Raw genomic sequence first — 13222 nt, 5'->3', positions numbered from 1 at the left:
GTGTTTATAAACGAAACACTTATTTCTAGTGTCTATATTTAGCTCTTCGGCATATTATCAAGTATCGCCACGATATGGCTGAAATATTGCCGATGTGGCGTTAAGCCACAATCATTCATTCATTCATTATTATCAAATACTCATGGGTATCGGTTGTGATGTTGTTGAAGTCATATTGTCATTGTCCACTCAAATTTTGAAGAAGAAAAGAAAACGTTTTTTCATGTCGCCTTATACGGCGCTGTATAACCTACAAGAAAACATCTACAAGAAACTGAAATGACGACATTTTGTAAAAGTTCAGCTGCCAGGAAGCTGGTTTGCTCGTGAACTCCCTTAATTCGCCAATAATACAGACACAAAGATGAAGGAAATAAAATGGAGGTTTGAGGGCCAAGCAGTCTTTGACAGGCGCACATGACAAGACATTCTGATGTAGACCTACACTAGATATAAGAAGATATATAACATGACGTGGTTAACAGAAACAATACTTACCACTGCCACGGCTTATACTCTTACAGCACAGGATTAAAATGGGAGTCTGCACGAGCGGCTAGACCATTAATAAACACTTTGCTGTTCTCACTGGTATCATGCACTGTACGTAGAATGTGACTGAGGCGATCGGTGTGTGACGGTCATGCACTGATACAGCGCCTGTAAAGGCCTTCAGTGTTTACTGTTTGATTTAAGAGATCAGTCGTGCACATGATGATTACGGTTGAGCGTAAGAGCTTGCTTAGATGGAAAGAAGGGCTTATCAGTTGTCATTTGCCTTTCTCAATGATTTTTTGTGTGTAAACAAGCAATTTTTCTTTCTGAATAAGATGTAAATGTTTGTGTATGTTGGGGAGGGAGGGGGGGGGGGCACTACCCATCTGTAATGTTTATCCAGAGAGTAGTTTGATGTGGACATCGAGGAAAAGCATCCATACTTTTGTCAAATGGTCTCCCCGATAAACTTTGACTATGCTGAAAGTGCGAAGCAAGTGTTTTCAAGCTCATTTTTGAAATAAAAATGAGCGATTTCTAACGATTTCTAAGCGATCACAAATTGCTGGCATATTTGTTAGTACCTTCACATATTTTAACTCAAGCACAACAGTTTAGAGAATAAATTGAAATGTTAAATTTACGCACTGGCAAAAGCACGGCATGTTTAACACAGTACGCAAGAATGTCGGTCATTTTTGTGAGTTGAGGAAAGTGGAGTGCTCGAAGCAAACCACAGACCAACTAACCTTTCAACTTCAAACCCCAACCGAAACAGCGAGCGCTGGATTCGAACCCGCCACCCACTGGTCCATGACTTAATATAGTTTCATCGTGCAAGCGCTGTAAACGTCCAGCGATGTCTCCTCGTGACTATATGGAAAATGCGTCAGTAACCTGCCAAAGGTCGGTGGTTTACCTGGATAACTCTGTTTTTTTTTCCACCCCGAAAAAATCAGCGCAATCGTATGTTAAAAATTCGTGAAACAACTATCAAATAAATAGAGAACACTAATCCGATAATATTTAACGTAAACAGCTCTCAGGCTGAAGCTCAGGGTATGCAGATTTTTTAACTAAAATGAATTAATGAGGGGAAACTTTAAGGCAATGTATTGTAAAACCTTTAGGGACATCTGGCCTGCTCTTTATTTAGCTAAGATACATGTGATTGTAACAGAAATACAGTTCGTCCCTTCTCACATGTTTAGTTCCATATATACACAAAAACCTGATGTATGCATCCGATAAAAATGTAAATCCGAGACAAAATGTAATTTTTTGCTTTCAGCACTACTAATATCCGTCATAAACATTAGAAGAATCACAGTAACACATTTAAAATGATCCCACTTGGTTAATACAAACACAACGAGCATGAAAACATGGAGTCATTGGGTACATAAATTTCTTTATTATTAAATTCTTTAATGTAGCCTCAGATGTCTATTCTTAAAATACAACATCAGATGTCTATTCTTTAATATATCATCAGATGTCTATTCTTTAATATTACACGATATGAACATGAACATTCTTTAATATAACACCATAGGTCTGTTATTTAATATAAAACCATGTCTATTCTTTAATATTACACAATATGTCTGTTCTTTAATATAACACCATAGGTCTATTCTTTAATATAACAACATAGGTCTATTATACAACTTAGGACAATGATATTTATTTGACTGGTGTTTAATGCCACAGTGGAAAATTTTTAACTTATACAATGGCGGGGTCAAGTTTATTGCTGGTGAAAACCTGAGCTCCCAAAGCAAACCACCGTCCTTCGATATTTACCTGTCAAACCTCTAGACTTACAGCCACAACGTATGGCATACGTTAACTTCCGGAAACTAAATCCTAAGACATAACCAGAGGCCTGAAAGACGCATTCTCCTGTTGACCTTTCTTAGGTTTCTTGGCGGAATCCACAAAGTATTGTCCATTGGTGAGCGTAGCCATGTACTCTCTGAACTCAGACGATTTCAGTGACACCAAGTATTCGTCTGAAAAAACAAATCAAAGTACTGAACAGGTGTTACATTGAAAATGAAATGGGTTAGGAAAGTCACAGTTAAAAGGTAAAGAGAAAAACACTTCACTGTGGTGTAAGGAAATGGGCAAACAATGGAACACAGTTTTTAAGTGTTGCCCAATAAGAACAGAATCTGTGCATCGAAACAAATATTCGTACACCAGCCGTCAACCAAAATGTAGGTTAAAGGTCAATGATCATAAGACTAATTCCTAAAATGACGTGCAACGTGCAAGTTAGTTAGTCGTTATAAGACAAGGTCTGACTTAATGGTTATTTGTATATGCATCCGCTCGATATTACAGCCTGATCTTTCAGAAATTTTGGGGTTCACCACAGCAATGATTTAGCACTTACACCATTGTTTTTGTTAGAATAATTAGAATTCTACATACCATAGGATTTTAGAGACTTAACACAGTCTAGATGCAACATAACGTCTTACTCTTGCTGTCATTTTTCAATAACTTTCAACACAACAGAAAACATATTACTGAAAACACAAATGTTTAACATTTAAACATCTCTTTGCAACAGATAATAAATGTGCTTATTGTTTAATTGTAACACGTTTAATACTTAAACACTTAAACATGTTTATCCAACAACTGATAATAAGACCCCTTTATAATGTTGATCATATGCACTGAAAACTTTAAATCACTCCGTTTATGTAATAAACCCAATCAATTTACTACATAAATTATTACGTTTATACTATGAAATGTTAGTAGTTATAAAATAGTGCATGCATTTATAAATTAAATCAACATATTTATGAAACATACACGTGTATTTGAAAAAAAAAACATACCTTGATTTTCCTAAAAAGAATAGAAGGTCTGCAAGCAACCTGCGGACTGTCGTGGGTTTCCCCCGGGGCTCTGCCCGGTTTCCTCCCACCATAATGCTGGCCGTCGACGTATAAGTGAAATATTCTTGAGTACGGTGTAAAACACAATCAAATAAATAAATAAAATGAATAAAACTGATCAAATTATTGCTTTTTGAAACTTTGGAATCATTTTAACGCTCTATATAACTACGAGTCCGATATTTACTGAAAGGCATTAATTTGTTAAGCACGTTTAATATCGATTGCAGAGATATGTCTAAATGTTAAATGTCTAGTTTTTCAGTGTAGTGGTTAACGTGCTGGCCCAGAACAATGACCAAGAATGACTCGCTGTGAGTTCAACTTCACCTGTCCTGTGTTCCGACCAATTCCCACCATGCTGGCAGTCTTCGTTTAAGTGAAATACTCTTGAGTACATTGTAAAACTCCAGTCAAATAAATAAATATAACATAAGGACACACCGTGAGATATTCATTGCTTTCTTGACTGAACCTATAATTATGACTTTAGTTCCATCCTTTAATACCTAGTATTTTCTGTTTTGGTCCAGCGCACGGTCCGTCATAGTCGTCGGGTAGATACTCTTCCGGAAGCATAGATTTGTCTACGTATTTGTAGATAGAGCTGAAGTTGTTTCCGTGGTTAACAACCTGGAATCAGAAAGTCTCCTACCTGGAGTGTTTTCAAACTTTTTTCCTAGTCTAAAATGCTTGAATTGTGGAGACTTTGTGATATGTTAGAATAGAAATAAATGACTTCTTGTCATGAAGTGTACGTATATACGCTTGGGGTTTTACATCGTAGTTAACAATTTTTCAGTCACATGACGACAAGGAGTCCTAGGTGTTTATACATTTACAGTGTCTTCACCAGACATGACACCCCACCCAGTCACATTATACTGACACCGTCCAACTAGTTATGTTTCCTTGCTCTAACCTCTCAGTGCTGAGCGCCAAGCCAGGCAGCAACTAAGTACCATTTCTCAAGTCTTCGGCATGAGCCGTAACATGTGCTAATATAAACCACACCCTATTACACCACCAAGGACAATAGGGTGGTGCCGAGTTCTAACTCTTTTATCGTTAAAGCTAAAAAATCGTACTGTATCACGCGATCTGTCAGAAACTATTTTTGATCAAATTACTACAACACAGGGGTATTTGATTGGTGTTTTACCACCGTGTTCGAGAAGTTTTAACTTATATAAAGGCGGTCAGGCATATGAATGGCGGAGAGTGCCCGGGGAAACCACTTCATCTAAACAGAGGAATGCGAACCTCAGCCATCGCCATTATGCAAGGGCTAGTGGTCTTTCGACCAAAAACCCTAGCTTCACTTCATCAGTGACAATATCATTGTATTAAAGCAATGCGGTATTTAAAGTTTATACATACACTGTATTTGTTTTCAAAGATGCGTAGTTATTGAAAGTTTCTCAACGCCCAAGCAATAAATAGCATACTATACCAAGGCCTAGATTTCAGTCATAGACCTTACCCTATCTTGAATCTTTTTTGAGAATGCCTGCTTAAGAAATCCGTAAAGAACGTCAAACATCTGGCCCCCGTTGTAGAAATGCAGCTCCTTGTTTCTGCCGCTATGGGCTTTCTACAACGAAAAGAGACGATGTGATACATTTGATTATTTGAATAGGGTTCTAAGCCACTCGATTCTGGGGAGGTATATGCATCGTGTATATGCATCAGAGCGACCGTTTATGGCTACCAAGGACCCCAAAAAGATAAAGACAATGGAAAGTCGAAAATTCCCTGTTCGTTGCTGGTACCCATCGTGTGATTGAAATACAAGCATCTGAGTGAAATTCATGTAAAGCGATCGCGAATATTTGCATGTTATCACGCACGTTTTCAATTAACATCACTGCATTGGGGACGTATCTGTTGTGATTTCTTAAGAATTCACGCGAATAGTTAGAAAAGTTATGTTATAGTCCATATATTGAGGAAAATTCACGTTGAGAAGCGGGGCATCGCATTACATGAAATGCTTTCCGAGGTATCTCAACTGCACGAATACGGCATATTTTTTTGTTCTCGGTGCAAACATACCATCCAGCAGTTTGTTGCTTTTGTGAAGGTCTCTGGGCCCATGAATGTCACGTGACCCATGGAGAATCCACCCAGATCCAGAATGTAGACGAAACCATTCACTTGAATATTTTCGTCTCGACACATAAAGTCATGGAGAACGGCAAATCCACGTATTATGTCATCGGGGCCATACTCTTTGCCAGAGTTAGAGGTATTTCCTAAAACACAACATGATATCTTTCACTTTTGAATCTCTACGTTCACTAAGTTTTATTTATTTGATTGGTGTTTAACGCTGAGATTGGTTCTCGTAACTGAAGAGCACGGCAGACTGGTTTATGAAAGGGGGAAACCACGCACTTTGTCAAGTACCTAAAATAAAGCCAGAGTATATACCTCCTCAAATTTCAGATTTGAACTAATTATATATTATCTGCAAGCCTGCAAGTGTGAATTCTATTTGAATAATTAATTTCAACGTTATTTCTATAGAAACGAAAAATTCATTGGATATCTGTCGAATAATACTTACCACCTTTCATCATGATAATTTTCCGTCCATTTTTGTCCCGTCCAGGTAATGGATAGTAATATCTATAAAGAGTACATACACAGACAAATTGGTGGTAATAACCGATTAATTGAAGCCAAAATACCTCTTTTGTTACCCAAAATGTATAAGTAATGCTAGTAGAGTTAATATCGCAATGTATGTACGTAATAATAAGAGCATACCATATGATATTTACAGACTCTCACCGTAATGCTGACAGCTGTCGAAATATTCTTGACTACGGCGTATCAAACACCAATCAAGTATTTACAGATGATAATCTTTGAGGGGTGGAAAAAGATCAGATACAACCCCACGTTTTATAGCAATTTCTATTGTTCATCTCAGTCATGTCATTAAGTGAGAAGTTAACATCGTCTATTAATGTAATTAAAACGTACAGCACAGAGAGGAAAACAAGAGCAGCGTCGACAGTGTCATAACTGGCAAATGATCACACGTAACCGTTGAAATACAGCCTTTTGTCAATTTACCTCAGTTAAGATTTTAGGCGTTAAAACAAATCTAGTATATTGTTAAGGACGCACAGCACACAGAGTAAGACCAGAGCAACGACGATGGTGTGATAGCTGGCAAATGATCACACGTAACCGGTGAAATACAGCCTCTTGTCAATTTACCTCAGTTAAGATTTTAGGCGTTAAAACAAATCTAGTATATTGTTAAGGACGCACAGCACAGAGAGTAAGACCAGAGCAACGACGATGGTGTGATAGCTGGCAAATGATCACAAGTAACCGGTGAAATACAGCCTCTTGTCAATTTACCTCAGTTAAGATTTTAGGCGTTAAAACAAATCTAGTATATTGTTAAGGACGTACAGCACACAGAGTAAGACCAGAGCAACGACGATGGTGTGATAGCTGGCAAATGATCACAAGTAACCGGTGAAATACAGCCTCTTGTCAATTTACCTCAGTTAAGATTTTAGGCGTTAAAACAAATCTAGTATATTGTTAAGGACGTACAGCACAGAGAGTAAGACCAGAGCAACGACCATGGTGTGATAGCTGGCAAATGATCACACGTAACCGGTGAAATACAGCCTCTTGTCAATTTACCTCAGTTAAGATTTTAGGCGTTAAAACAAATCTAGTATATTGTTAAGGACGTACAGCACACAGAGTAAGGCCAGAGCAACGACGATGGTGTGATAGCTGGCAAATGATCACAAGTAACCGGTGAAATACAGCCTCTTGTCAATTTACCTCAGTTAAGATTTTAGGCGTTAAAACAAATCTAGTATATTGTTAAGGACGCACAGCACAGAGAGTAAGACCAGAGCAACGACGATGGTGTGATAGCTGGCAAATGATCACAAGTAACCGGTGAAATACAGCCTCTTGTCAGTTTACCTCAGTTAAGATTTTAGGCGTTAAAACAAATCTAGTATATTGTTAAGGACGCACAGCACAGAGAGTAAGACCAGAGCAACGACGATGGTGTGATAGCTGGCAAATGATCACACGTAACCGGTGAAATACAGCCTCTTGTCATTTTACCTCAGTCCGGGTTTTATTCTAATTGTTCATCTAAATGCATAATTACTTGTAATTTACGCGTCCCTTGGCACCATGGCTTAAGCAGAATTAGGTTAAAACAAATATCCAGTGATTCTAATTGCAATTTATTAGACCTTACTGGTGTAGAGTTACTCAGAATGCTGTGTTGTCGTCACATTAACATACAATCACATAAAAACAATTCAGCGGGATCAGACATCTGGGACGCTTAGTCCACCAGCAAACTCCTGATTTATGCAGGAAAACAATATGATTAAAAACGTATAGCACAGACAGTAAGACCAGAGCAGCGTCGACAATGTGATAGCTGGCAAATGGTCAGCATGAACCTGTCCATCGGTAAAATGGAATTTTCAACTCCATTCATTTGATTGTATCAGATCTTTTGAATCGTGGTAACTTCGAATGTAACTAGCGAATCGCCATGCAGACAAACTGATTATCTGATTTATTCAATGCCAGCTAACCCTTTAATATTTTAAAATAAACTACGGCAAACCAGCCACGGTCACCCGACCCGCGCTACTTACCCCGTTGACAAAGCAGCCTGTACTCGTGAACTGGCTGGATCCGCATCTTTGTACCATTGTGGAAAGCGAGTTCGTAACTCCCAAGCCGTCACCAGACTGTCTCGGCTAAGGATCTGGTTAAACTTCTTCATGCGTAGAAAACTTAGCAAGTAATAGGTATCTGCAAATAAAACCATAACAGCTATAACAAAGAACAGCAGGGAACAAGGTACTTCGGCTCAGTTGAACCAGCTAGAAATAATGAGAAAGCTATGACATATATAGATTCATGCGTCCGAACGGGTCACTTGCATGAGTCCAATGGTTCGAGCTGGAAGAGTAAGTGTCGATTACAGCTACTGCGCAGAATCGTTCCCTATTATCTGAAACCATTCTCTCCTCTCTACATCTGATTTCAACGACAGTCATGTGCTGTTGGGCAACTTTGTTCGATTCCTGTTCAGCCTCTAAGAGACTTAATTGAAAGCCGAATCCAAATTCTTCTTTTCTACCGCTATTGTGTCTGCTGCTGACATGCGCTGTTACGCCTTGTCGTTTACTTCCTGTTCCTCAGGCTCACCTTTTGGTACGCTGTTCGAATACTCTCTCTTCTTCACTAATGTTCTTATCGTCTCATTTTATTGTGAACAGGGGCGGTTTATAGCCCTCTTGGTTTACTCTCTGTTCCACCAAGCTCTAACAGGCGTACCTGTCCAATATTCCCTCTGTTTAGTCCAGTCATTTCCTCAGTGTCAGACAAACGCTATTAGGTCTTTTTGCTCGATTCTTGTTCCGCCTCTGTAGCTGAGAGACTCACTTGTTGTCACCCGAATATAAGCTTTCCTCTCCTCAGTGCAGCCACGTTCTCAGCCTCTCTGCTGCAGACATGTGTGTTATGTTTTTTGTCCGATTCCTGTTACACTACTAAATGACTCACCTGTCGGGACCCGTATCCAATCCATCCTCTCCTCCAGCCATTTCCTCAAGGTTTCTACTGCAGACATCCGCTGTTGAGGGTCTTCGTTCAGTTCTTGTTCGGCCTTTAAAAGACTTGCCTCATCCAATGTGCACACATAGCCATTCGCCATAATTTCAAGACGGTATTTCAGACTATTTGAGAAACCTGTAACAAGTGTCGCAACTGTACTTTCAGTCTACTCCGAATCGTAATTTAAATTATCTTTAAATCTACGTCCCCTTTCATGACATTCTAACATGGACTTTATTTTGCCAGGAATGATTCTCAAAATCATTGCCCCTGTTTGGTTTAGCCAAACTGATTTCAAATTTCTGATAAAAAAATGTGAGCATTTACTAAAAATCAAAATGGCGGCGAATTATTCAGTGGAAACGGCGGAAACAACAGTTCCGTGTGTGAACGCAAAAGGTTACAAATGTGTACAAATGATCTTTTATCCCTATGTATCCGTATGTGTCAACATAGTCTTGTAAAACCGGTGATGACCGGAGAAATTTTGATTCCCAACGATTTTAATAATTTGTGATCTGTTTTTCAAAGCTGTCGCACATTTGCTGCTAGCGCATTCATTATGGTGACCTATATCTTCACTATGTATTGACGCACCCCTTGCGCCAGGCGCAACTTGTGACACCTTTGAGAAACGGGCACCAGATGTGTTATGTTTAGTACCTAAAACCATGACTGGGTTTAAACTGATTCATTCAACTTTTCTCTGTCCCCATCAACCCGGACAATATTCTTCGTCAAAACGGGTATGTGGTCTTTCACCGTGATCAAAACACTGTCTTACAAAATACCCTTACCCAGCATTAATAGCAGTGCAAAAATGCTTTCAAATCAATAGTCAAATTTTCTCTCAAAATTATTATAACCGGGAGCGTGCAATGGGGCCTCTCTAGTTCTCATGGACAACGTGACAAATAATGCTTTTAGATAGGACTACTTATATCTGACCGCAAATGATTAACGGACAGCACAATACAAACTGCTCTCAGGCTGTACGTGGGAAGGCCTGGCAGGAGCCTGCCAAGTAAATAAATAAATACAAGCTGTGCTTTATGTCTGAAGAAAATCATAAGCCTACAAAAAAAATGAAATAAAAACGAAATGTGAACATACCCTCGTGAGATACAACAGATCTCTGTACAGGATCAATGTGTATAGATATAGGCGTATAGTCAATAGTCCGGGTCAGTGAAGACGCCTCATTTCCAGGCTTGACGGCTAGTGCCACGGCACGGACTAGAAACTCCCTTCGCACAAATGTATCCGGTAGTGAATATCAAGGTATAGTACACTCTTGTCTGCATACAGTGTTCACACATAGGGTGACCTGAGAAGCAGATTTTCTTTTAGCGAAACGACCCATATAGTCCCATATATTTTCCACACATGGCTGAAGAAGTATTTTTTATTCATACATCCAATCGAAGTAGGCCACCTACTGAAGTGAGCAAACAGGATTCAATTGTCGAGATTGATTTTAAATGTGCGAGACGATTGCGGAAGTGTCATGTATACAACACCTACTCACAACGCCACGGGCGCGTATAATGGCGTACCGGTTTCTGAATAATGGAAAATTCACGCCATAGACAAGCCAGTTCTAAAAATATCGCGTTAACTTCAATACATTAAGTATTCTACAAATGAATACCGTGTTGATATGCAGCCAGTGAGTTTTCAAAGTAAAAATGTCAAGAAATTTAAAAAAGAATGTTGATAAAGGAAGCATTTTTTTCATAGGTTTCACCTACTTTGGGCTTAAAGTGAACCTCTGCATCAATGCTAGACAGTCTCCTATTCAAGCGTCTTCACGTTTATAGTGCTGTTGTAAGACACATTTGGGTGTTCGTGAAGTGATACGACTTCAAGGTTGAACTGCATCCTGGAGGCTGCTGACAGGAAATTTTCTTTCGGGATTCTTAGCAACCAGCACAAATGTTCTCCAACTGCCACTGATGAAGTGTTACATGATTGAAAATTGAGTAGGGATTGGCAGCAACCTTTGCCACCCGACTCAACTCAGCTGCAAGCACTGACATTGTTTGGATACTACGACTGAGTACAACTCGGGCCGATTCCAGCTGAGCAGCGTCGCTATTCCGCATACTCGAACGCTTACGATCCAACGCAAGTGTGGAGTTCAGTGGAGTCGCATCTTAAGTTCCAGTTTTTGCAGAGCTTACTTAAGTGTGTCGTCATAAAACTCGGGGCCTTGATACCAATAATCGCTCACATAGCCTTTAAGGTACCCTAACTTGTAATTCTTTGGCCGAGGGGGTTAGCGCTCCAGCGCGGCGCAATGACACAATAGCCTCTCAACAATGCTCTCGCTGTGAGTTCAAGTCCAGCTCATGCTGGCTTCCTTTCCAGCTGTACATGGGATTATCTCACAGCAACCTGCTTGTGGTCGTGGGTTTCCCCCGGACTCTGGCCGGTCTCCTCCCACCAGAGTGCTGACCGCAGTCGTATAAGCGAGATATTTTTGAGTACGACGTAAAACACCAATCATATAAAAATATACTTTCTTTTCCTTTGATGATAGCTTCACAGACCTGATAGACGTACATGCGTATAGCCCCGAAGATGTCAGACTTTCTTACTGCTTGTTTCACAATATTTGCTTTGCTCAAGACATTTGTCTTTCTTGTAGGCGTCAGTGTCGGGTGATCCAGGGAGAAGATTTTATTTTGTTTTATCTTGTTTTCTTTAGCTTGTAATAAAACCAACAAAGTAGACACGCATTGAATGATAATGAACAGCCATCTGCGTTAAGTGGGGCAACAAAACAAGTTATGACACATGTAGGTTAGTATACAATCACTGTCGAATGCATGCCTTTAGACACCTGGAAATCATGCATCCACTTTTTTACATTTACACTCATTTAAATTACATAAGGACTTTTCTCCTTCTGGGAATGTTAGCTGTTGACTAATGTCACGCGTGCCATATACGCCTAATACTGATACACCTGGTACACGCCTAAAGATGATACGCCTGGTTCCCTTCTAAAAATGATATAAAGGGTAGAGGCATAAAAATCATATACGTGGTACACACCTATGATGATATGCGTGGTACACAACTATAATGATATGCAAGGTACACGCCTAAAATTATATACGTAGGGCACGTCTAAAATTGATATACCGGAAGCTGGTCTAAAATGCTTTATTTGGTACACGCCTGTAAATGATGTATGTGTTGCGTCTAAAAAGACATATAGATATAGAAGAAAATGTGTAAGTAATACATAGTACACATGTACTAAGTCCGCAATATTTACGAGCATTTTGTGCTTATACTCCGGAACAGGGGTTTTAAATGAGGAGTATATCTAATTAAATTTCAAGCCTTAAAATGTTATGGGAGGACGAAATGGCTATCGCGTTTTCACGTGCATTACGACAGCAAGTTTTATGTCTAGAGCAAACCCGTGCCTCAAGATAAAACAACCGACCTTTTGAAAGTAACTGACGAACTTGCTCATGTGTATTTATGAAAGGCATTTATAAAGAGTGAAATATTGTGGAACACGACGTAAAACACCAATCAAATAAATATAAATGCCCCCCTCCCTCTTCCTCCCACCATACTGCTGGCGACGTCGCATAAGTGAAATGTTTTTGGTAGGGCCTAAAACACAAATCAAATAAATAAAATCCACCCATGTAAATTTAATATAATACCACCTAAACGGCATTAGTAGCGGTGACGAAAAAGACCCGGATTTTGAAATAGTCGTATGTCGTAAGTTTGTCGTAATTCTTGACTCAGGACCGAAGTTGTGATTTACAACCTCCAGTGATATTAGTGACACTGAGATCATCAATGGAGGAACAGTGCATCTCTAAGATGGCTTATGCGTCTTACCGACTGGAGCACATACATCTTTATAACTAAGAAATCTACATTGCTTTGTAGAAAAGTTTAATGGATTTATATACAACTGGTGTTAATATAAGACATCAGCACAGATATGGCGGTATATATACAGTCCAGGCAAATGCAGGATTTTTTGAAATTTAAAAGTGTTAATGATTAACACTATTAATGGTAGATTGACGAAGGACTTAGTTGGTAAGCACCATAAGCTATAAAAAGATATTCTTTGATATGACATGTATGATATATAATCGGAATTAGTTTTCTTTTTCTTTTTTTAAAACGTCTATAGG

At 39.2% G+C, this 13222-nt stretch overlaps 1 protein-coding gene across 1 annotated transcript; it reads right to left on the bottom strand.

The window, feature by feature from the left end:
* Positions 1–2195: 2195 nt before the first annotated feature.
* On the bottom strand, positions 2196–6033 carry LOC135474678 (alpha-tocopherol transfer protein-like). Its single transcript, XM_064754231.1, has 5 exons — positions 5983–6033; positions 5469–5668; positions 4897–5007; positions 3923–4046; positions 2196–2510 (listed from the first exon to the last, which is right to left on the bottom strand). Exons 1-5 carry the CDS (start codon positions 5993–5995, stop codon positions 2365–2367), a joined length of 594 nt encoding a protein of 197 aa, XP_064610301.1. The 5' UTR covers positions 5996–6033; the 3' UTR covers positions 2196–2364.
* Between the last annotated feature and the right edge of the window lie 7189 nt (positions 6034–13222).

Source organism: Liolophura sinensis, chromosome 9 (assembly GCF_032854445.1).
Source record: "Liolophura sinensis isolate JHLJ2023 chromosome 9, CUHK_Ljap_v2, whole genome shotgun sequence".
In the NCBI taxonomy this organism is placed as follows: domain Eukaryota; kingdom Metazoa; phylum Mollusca; class Polyplacophora; order Chitonida; family Chitonidae; genus Liolophura; species Liolophura sinensis.
The sequence above is the reverse complement of the archived record's forward strand: the minus strand, read 5'-3'. Positions and strand labels throughout refer to the sequence as shown.

Bases quoted from the DNA above. Each gene is read 5' to 3' on its own strand.
- LOC135474678 (XM_064754231.1), bottom strand. The intron at 5,008-5,468 runs GTATGTTTGCAC...TTTTCGTTGTAG, and splicing joins AAGCAACAAACTGCTGGATG to AAAGCCCATAGCGGCAGAAA. The intron at 4,047-4,896 runs GTAAGGTCTATG...TTCTGATTCCAG, and splicing joins CAAAAAAGATTCAAGATAGG to GTTGTTAACCACGGAAACAA.